Source organism: Etheostoma spectabile, chromosome 21 (assembly GCF_008692095.1).
Source record: "Etheostoma spectabile isolate EspeVRDwgs_2016 chromosome 21, UIUC_Espe_1.0, whole genome shotgun sequence".
Classification (NCBI taxonomy): Eukaryota; Metazoa; Chordata; class Actinopteri; order Perciformes; family Percidae; genus Etheostoma; species Etheostoma spectabile.
In genome coordinates, this window is record NC_045753.1 from 14,834,016 (window position 1) to 14,842,944 (window position 8,929).

Sequence of the window (8,929 nt, forward strand, 5' to 3'; positions counted from 1 at the left end):
ATCTTGCAGAGACGGAGAGCGTAGGTATATGTTAAGAGATAACATAACTGACATGCTAGTTAACAATTTGTTTTTACACCTAAACAGCTAATGGAAGTCCAAACTGTCTGCGAGCTTACCCTGTACTATACAGTAATTCCTCTACTGTGCGACAGTAAGTCACATGGTTATGACACATATGACAATCGTTAGCTTATTTTGACAAAAACGTCTGCTACAGAGCCATAACGTGAGCTACAAGGTAATGGAGCCTTTTATACATTGTTGTGTTTCTTTAGAAATAAACAACAGACAAATAGAGTCTTTAAACGATTCAGATGTGAAGTTATTTGCTGTCAAAGTGGCGCCAAAATGAATGGCAGTCAATGGAATGCTAACGGCAGGTGATGGCTTGCTAACATCAAAATGGTGCCATAAGGAGCTTTGCTTAGAGAGGAGAGGCTTACCCCCTTGCGTTGGACCCCTTCCCCACAGCCCTGGTAAAATCCAATCTCCATGCCATAAGTCCTTCATCATCAAAGTAGTTGTCACACAGCTTCATGACCATCCAAAACAAAACAACCTGTTCAAAAAATGTCAGTCTGGTTTTCACCCTGGCCACAGCACAGAAACTGCCCTGGTTAGGGTTACAAATGACCTGCTGATGACTGCAGACGCTGGGTATCCATCTCTTGTCATCCTCCTGGACTTGACTGCAGCATTCAACACTGTGGACCACAACATCCTCCGCCACCATCTAGATTCCACTGTCGGTGTTTCTGACTCTGTCCATGAGTGGTTCTCATCCTACCACACTGGGAAAACAGAGCATGTCGCCTTGGTAGAGGCTGAATCCCTGACACACAACGTCACCTGTGGTGTCCCTCAAGGCTCAGTGCTTGGCCCCAGCCTGTTTATTCTATACATGCTCCCCCTTGGTCATGTCATCAGCCGGCATGGAATTTCATTCCACAACTATGGTGATGACGCTCAAATCTACCTCAGGACAAACCTAACCCCCTCTGCTGCCCTGGCATCATCCACTCTGACCACCTGCCTAGAGGAGGTAACGGCGTGGATGAAGCAAAACATTCTGCAGCTAAACAGCTCAAAGACTAAAACCCACCTTTTTGGAAGATCTTTTGATTGAACTCTTGCCCTTTTCCTTATTGTTTATGTTCATGCTCTTCATGTGTTTTTAATTTTTAGCACTTACCTGTTTTATCATGTAGCTCTTTGGGATTTGCGTAAATATAAAGTGCATTACAAATTAAATGTATTATTATTATTAATAATAATAATAATAATAATATTTGAATGCCCATGGTTTTGAATGATCACGTGTTTAGGTGTCCACTTTTGTCCACTGTACTTTACATACTGTGTAAAAGTCCAAGAGTCAAATGTGCAGCCGTTATAGAATTTAAGATTAAACAGATGACATGCTGAACACGTTAAATCTGCTTTCTAATCCCCTGCAGTAACTACATGCAGATAGCTAAAAGACCAATCCAATTACACTGTGTCAGGTTCAAATATGGTGGAAACAAAAACACAGCAGTTTACTGTTGTCTGCGACAAGAGAGAAAGCAGCAAAGAGAAAAAACTAACACACACACACACACAAGTACCTTGAGGCAGGCTGTAAGCTTCCAAGGAAACATTATTTATATGCAGAGAGCACCCCTCGTTCCTCATCATTGTGTCAAATTACCAAGTAGCCTACTGTGGGGGTCCCATCTGTTACACTCCCCCTCAAGAGCAACACAGAGACAGGCAGAGAGACAAAGTAGGTGGCTCGGAGATAGGGCAGGCTGTCAGGATGTAACACCACGAAATGACTCACTGAGACTGCACACCATAATCCGGCCTTGTGTTGTTTTTTTTATTAGTAGTAGTATTATTCTCAGCATATTCATAATTCAACACATGACATACAGGAAACACTAACATAAACATTCTGAATGAAAGAGAAGAAATCATCAACAGAGGATCTCACCTCAAGGACATGCTGCGGCGATGCCAGTTTTAAAACTCATAATTAAACACACCTGAAGGCTGGATGGGCAACTTTTTGAGGCAACGCCCTCTGCCAACATGCAGCAGAGAGAGCGAGAGACATTTCTGAAAACAGGATAAACTTGACTGATGGCTTTATAAGAACAATGAAGAAATTGAATATGAGCAAACAGCTGCTGGCAAAGTTCCTCTTCTTTGCCTCAAAATATTGCCGGTCCATCACAGCCTCAAGGAAGATATGACAGATCCATGCCCTTTCTGTTGCAAAGGAAGTGCTTTAGTACCCATGTCAGGGCTAGGTAGGTACAGTCGGCCATAGAAATAGGATGAGTAGATTTACAGTGCTTTAATGAGATATACAATATATAATACACTGGTTCATTCTTTTGCTGTTTGATGTAAGCTAGCTCTCTATTTCTTTGCCTTATATTTTCAGACCTGCAGATTTGTCATGAATAGCTGACAGCTTTTGTGATATAATGTCTCCAGATCATCATATGTCAACACCAGCGTCAGCTCATTGATATAAACTTCAAGAAGAGCGTGAAAAAATGCGGGTAAAACACAATTCAAAGCAGCCGTTAAAAAAAGGGCTGCTAGTTCAGTTTACATATAGTGCATTTTCTTTTTAACGTCAGCGTTAGACATTTGCTTCTTCTTCATTGTTAAAAGAACCTCAGTCCACATAAACGCATTCCCACCCCTCCACCCCATCCTAATCCAACCCCATGCCCCCACCCAAAATAACTTTATACAAACTGATAGAACTTCACATCAATTCACCATCGACACAAAAAAGTCACACAAAGTTCTCTCGTTAAGTCCCTCCATTAAAATTAAGAACAGCACACGTCAACATTACCTCGCTCATTCATGTTGTTGGCATGATTACACACATACACACACACACACACAGATACACACACAGACACACAGACACTCACTCACTCAGTTACTCGCATGCACCCAAATACAGTATTTACACATTCAAACACATACCCAGGATTAAAGACAGGCAGCACTTGCAGTCAGGTCAGGTGTAAGTTTTCTATTGCATCACAGCTCATGACATACTTCTGTTGCCAGTTAGACAACATTTTTAGGGAAAAGGAATTTTAAGGAATAAAGAAGGAGAATAGGAGTTGAGAATTTGTTAGGGTGTATGCAGCAGGGGGGTCAGAGGGTCCGTGTTGGGTTAGTCGTGGATGACGATGGGGCCTCGCATCCTCAGGCTTGGGTGAGGGTGCGGAGGGGCAAGGACAAGCCCCTGCGGCGGGCCCTGGGTGACCCTGCGCAGGGTAATCTGCTCGCATGGCTGCCGACAAGCATGCCTCAGCTGGGAGCGGGACAGCAGCCGTCTGGCCCTCCTGGAGGGATGGAGACGAGACAGGACATAAGTGCAGAAGACACACTGACGCAGAGCTAATTTCAGTAAAAAAATCCAGATCGAAAATTCATTCTTGACCTTGGAAAACAGTAGTTAGTAGTAGTAAAAGTTACAGTATACAAAATATTCTTACAAGTCTGCCAAATTACTGATTCCCAGGTCAGGAATACATTTTTAATCTCAATTTTAAGGCCAATATGGATTAGAAGTCCATAAAGCGCTCTGGCAAAATTGAAATTTGAATCTACAATTCAGTGACAATCGGGCAACTGCCAAGAAACACTGTGTGATGGAAAGCTCCAGAACTAAATAGACCTTGTGGTAAGATTGTTTTGTCAATCAAAATTTGTCATTCAGATGGTTTGGTTGCCTTTCGCTAAGATAAGCTAACCAGCCATATTACTCTCTGTAAGAAAGCAAATAAGATTTAAAAAAAAGTCAAACTTTTCCTTTAGGAGGATTTAAACTGCGTGCCTGTGATTTGGGAAGTTTGGGTGTTTAGATTTGAGGTTTTTCATAAATTTATTTCATAGTACGTTCTCTTTTACAAGACCACGGTTTCAAACAGCTTCATTTTTTATGAGATATGTTTTGAACATAATGTTTGATTGTGTGATGTTTAAACAATACAGTCGTCATAGCCAATAATTCATGAATGCATCTATATGTTTCAGCAAGTTTCAGTAGCTAAGCCTCTACTCTGAATACATTATTTATATGATGCTGACCACAGGCTTGATTCTTTCAAGAACAGCCTGCAGTAAAAAGAATGCCAACACATAGAAACAATAATGAAACTGGCTGCAGGCTGTGGGCTTCATGAGACAGCTTATTTGTCATGTACGCTATTAGTTTCCAAGGAGTTTGACAATGATGCATGCAGAGAAGAATAGAATTACCATCACTGTTTCGATGTAATAGAGAAGTACTACGGCAGGCGTTTCAGACTTATAAAGGAGGAGGTAATTTCTAGACTGCAGCGGGCTTTGTGCTGTGACAGGAAGACTCTTTGGGGCACACTCATGTGTTGGACACGGCACTAATGGAATTAATTTGCAGACAAATGTGAAATATGTAACCACAATGTATAGGTGATTCATGGTTTCCTTCGAAAGGTCAAGAAAAACACTTTCATGGCACATCCCTCGTTGTTTCTTCCTCATTTGCTGCTCTCTCAGCAGCACAGAGGATGTTTTTCTTGTGTTGTGAACAGGAAAACACATCAGATCCCTCCAGATCCCTGCTATTGATAAAAAATGAGCACTCATAAAGGCTCTGTGTACATTATATGCCTGTGCATCCTAAATCGGCCCCAAATTGCTTGCAACACTCGTGCATCCATACACACATCTTTCAAGTACAATGAACCCTGAGATTATTACAAGCATGACATACATAATGTAAGAGCCAATTAGAGCCCTTGGTATGAATACCAATCTTTGGTTCCTCGGGTGCAACTCAGAAGCACATACAGGTTTTGCACCTACGGACACACGCACACACGCACACCAACACCACAACACTACACAGGACCAAAAAAAGCACCTCAGTGGCTCAACGCTTGGGTCCATTTCAGTTGCTTTTTTACCGTTGTGTTTTGTAATATTTCATACTCTTTATGCTTTGTCCAACTTCTCTGCATCTCATGTGTGGTACAGTCGTAGAAGAATCACACAGATTCTTTAATATAGAAAAAGTACCAATTCTACTATGTAAAAATACTCCATTAGAAATGAAGGTCTGGTTTCCTTAAGTCCTACTTAGCTAATACATAAGTATTATCAGCTAAATATACTTTGAGTATATATATATATATACGTATATGACGTAAATAGTTTGTTAAATATTTATTTATTAATGCATAAGCAGCAATCACTATTTTATGGTAGTTTAGTTCAGTGGTTCCCAACCTAGGGGTCGACCCCTCAAAAGGGTCACAAGATAACTCTGAGGGGTTGTGAGATCATTAATAGGAGAGGAAAAAAGAAAAAACTAAGTTTTGTTGGCTAAATTTGTAGTAATTTTTGGACTTTGTTTTTTTGTAAAACACTGGATGATTTTACCATGTTTGGCCTTAAACTAAAAAGTATACAACCAGTAGTTGTATTGCATAATCATATATGTTTCTTGATCTTAATCTGCAAAGTTAGCTGTTATATAAATTTAATGATGTATAAAGTACAATATTTCTCTCTGAAGTGTAGTGCAGTAGAAGTATAAAGTAGCATATAATGGTAATGCTCATGCAAGAACAGACACATTCAACTGTACTTAAGGACAGTACTTGAGTGAATGCACTTGGTGACTTTCACACCAGCTTCATCATCAGGTCAAGATTTCAGTTTCTTCATACGTTCTTATGATCTTATTTTGGTCCTGTTTAGCAGTTTGAATGTGTAACCTACGCGAAAAAAAAGGGTTAATATATTTCTCTGTTTCTATCTCTATTTGTCTCTCTTGCCTCCCTGAATATGTGGGAGTGATCTCCCACTCCTCTCTGCTCTGTGGCACACTGCATTCTTCATCACGCTGAGAAAGAGAAAGAGTGGGAGAAAGGAGAGAGGGAGAAAATTAAACTTCCGATCATCTCTCATTACCAGCAGCCTTTCAGAGCAGATTTATTAATGTCTTTAATTTAGAAAAGCATTTATTAAGTATCCAATAGAAGAACAAATAACATTGTAATATAATATAATGGACAGTATTCAACATCTCTTGCACACACAAACTCACAGCCATGTTGATCTTGGTGGTAAGTGAGTGATCCATATGAGTGCAGCCATGGTTAATGTGGTCCACTCACTGGTCCATCAGCACCATTTAGCTACTCTAATTTTAGCCTTGATGGGTGGCAATAAGGGCCGGGTGCCATGAGCCATGGCACCCGGCCCTTATAGCCACCCGTCTAGCCCTTATAGCTCATAAGAACATCTTTCTCTTTCACATACAGACATGCACGCAGTGACTCATTATGTGAGTGTGTGTGTATGCGTTTGTGAGAATGTGTATGTCTATGTATGTGTCAAATATAAGCTGATTTTCTATGTTTAAAACATAAGTGCATGTTTATTGAATCATGTCTACAACAAATGTGTGCTGAGTGTACAAGGAGAATCCGCTGGTTGGGTTTTTTGAGACATTTTCTTTAAATACATTCTCTTCTAAATAAAATAGCTGTATTAAGCATTTATTTGTTCACATCAATTCCCACAATTCAGTTTATTTAAATTTTAATTTGTACAGAATCACCAAATCTTACATTTCTGCCCACAATTTTTATTTGATTCAACTGAAAAAACTAAAATATCTCTACAAATGCCGCATGTAACACTCAAAACTTTAAGTCTTATGAGTCTCCAGCCATTCTACCAGTTCTGTCAGGGTGTACTTAAGCACAGCACTGTTTTAAGACAAATGTTACCATGCCACTGCTATCATGCTGATGTTCAGCAGGTACAATGATTACTAAGTTCTTTGTTCAGTGTGTTATTATTATAATTAACAACTTACACAGAGTACAGCTGTTGCTTATGTAAATATTTTTAGTTTTGTGGGTATTTAGCACTGAACCAAAGAATTGGACAAATTAAAAATATTGGCAATAGACAAAAAAGTTAGCTGGTTGCCAAAGTTGTTACAATTCATGGGGGGAACAGGAATGTCTGCACTAAATTTCATGGTGAGCCACTAATTGCTGCGACATTTCACCAAAGACCCTAAATGTCAACCTCATTCTACTGCTAGACGAAGGTATCGGTTGAGTCATTAGGCTTCATCCATTGAATCGATGAATGTCTGAACAAAACCTTATGGAAATTCTTTTAAAGGTTTTTCAGGGCTGTAGGCAGAAGTTTTAAAATATTAAGGTCACGATTCAAAGCCCCACCCACCCCTGTGTCATTATAATGTAACTGAGCATTTCTATGGTAGCCCAGTACTTTTTAATACATTATTGTATATTATATTGTATTTAATTGTATATATACAATTGTATATATAATACATATACATATTAGGCCCTGCAGTGAGTATCAGGCTGTGCTGTCTTAAATCTACTGAGCCCTCTGACAGGCGACACCATTCTCTAATGTACAGTACCTTTAAGCTGCCTCTAAAACCTACCCTCGTCCTAGAAAAAAGCAGCTGATTGAAGCTTATGTGTACTTTGTACAGCATGTGCTCGGCCTAAACTACAATGGCTGGCCCAACTAGCAGGATGGGCACCTTCATCTAAATGCCATGGCCCACTCAGATGGGCTATCTTGAAGATTTTCTTTTTTTTATTGGCCTAAAAATACAGGAAATCATACCAAAAAATAAAAAAAAAATAAAAAGGTTTTTAATTAAAATTCCCCAAGGTTCTTCGAACCCCCTAAGTTCCCAGAAAAACAGCAAACATGAGCTCAGTGTCCTCAATGGCAGTTTTTTCTTCTTCTATAGGCTATACATTTTTCCTCTGTTCAAAATGTCTTAAAACATTTTGTCAAAATTGGTGCGTTTGTGCTTTCACAGTGTTTCCTAGATGTGGGAGCTACATTAGGGTTTGCTGAAAATAAACACTTTTGTTAAAATCAATTTTAATCGATTTCGACTCTTCCCAGGCTGACACTCTGTTTCAACTCAATGGGTCTGTGTGCATTTAGGCACACATTAATTGTGTTGTTGTGTTTGTGCGTGTGCACTACACAGCTGTCTGAGGTCCCCACAGGACAAAATATAACAGCTCAAATCCTCTCATATGCTGTTGGCTAACTTGCTTTTCCACACACGCGGGCACACACACACACACACACACAGTCAGCCAATCAGAGGTCAGAAAAGTGTCACCTTTGCTTACCTGGTCTCCCGGGTGACAAGGAAGAAGCTGTCATCAGGGGCATCAATCCAGTTGGGGCGTCTCTTGCGGATCATCACTCCACCTCGGGTGTTTCCACTGCTGCTGCTGCGGCCGTTATGCTGCAAAAAAAACAATTAAGTATAATTTTATTACAATGAGCTACGAAAGTTGTACAGGAATTGTTAAACCATTGAGTATAAGACACCTACCAGGAGGGGTCCACTTGTGGTACCAGGGTTATCTGCAAAAACAAGAGAAAGATGCATTGTGGGAATCTGTCACTTGTGAATAGTATTTATTAGTTTATTACTTTTCCTTGTTAGAAGTGGTGCAACAAATGACTGTTTCAATTTCAGTAAAAATAGTGAAGTTACCAATAAAAAACAAAGTGTCAGACTGAAGTTGAATCATCCAAATTATCCAAATGACCCCCATCTGCTGATTCGTTTTCATTAGAATTAGTTGTCATTCTCTCCAAGGAGCTAGTTTAGATAAGAAATGGCAGAAAAGGTTATCAACTCCGGGTGTATCTCCACTAATTTGATTTTATCAAGCAAAAGGATGACAAGGACATTGGATATCAACACTGTTTGGTCCCCAAGGTTCACTCACATCATAAGTAACTCAGTTTAAAGCAAGACAGGACGCATTTTCCAATTTTCTTTTTGTTTTTGTTTTTTTGTTGTATTTTTTTGTGGGGGGGGGGG

The 8,929-nt window shown here is 39.8% G+C and overlaps 1 protein-coding gene across 4 annotated transcripts in view; it reads right to left on the minus strand.

Annotated features, from left to right (window-relative positions):
* Positions 1-1,885: 1,885 nt before the first annotated feature.
* The window catches only part of mta3 (metastasis associated 1 family, member 3), a 31,638-nt gene continuing 24,594 nt past the window's right edge, over positions 1,886-8,929 (minus strand). Inside the window, exons 17-20 of one of the 4 annotated variants that reach the window (XM_032503247.1) lie at positions 8,432-8,463; positions 8,223-8,341; positions 5,847-5,914; positions 1,886-3,365 (exon numbers count right to left, since the gene is read on the minus strand). In XM_032503247.1, coding sequence (XP_032359138.1) covers positions 3,331-3,365; positions 5,847-5,914; positions 8,223-8,341; positions 8,432-8,463 — 254 coding nt within the window. In that variant the 3' untranslated portion in view covers positions 1,886-3,330. Of the gene's footprint in view, positions 3,366-5,846; positions 5,915-8,212; positions 8,342-8,431; positions 8,464-8,596; positions 8,705-8,929 lie in introns of those variants that run through there. The other 3 variants (XM_032503246.1, XM_032503248.1, XR_004327361.1) reach the window with 3 other exon arrangements.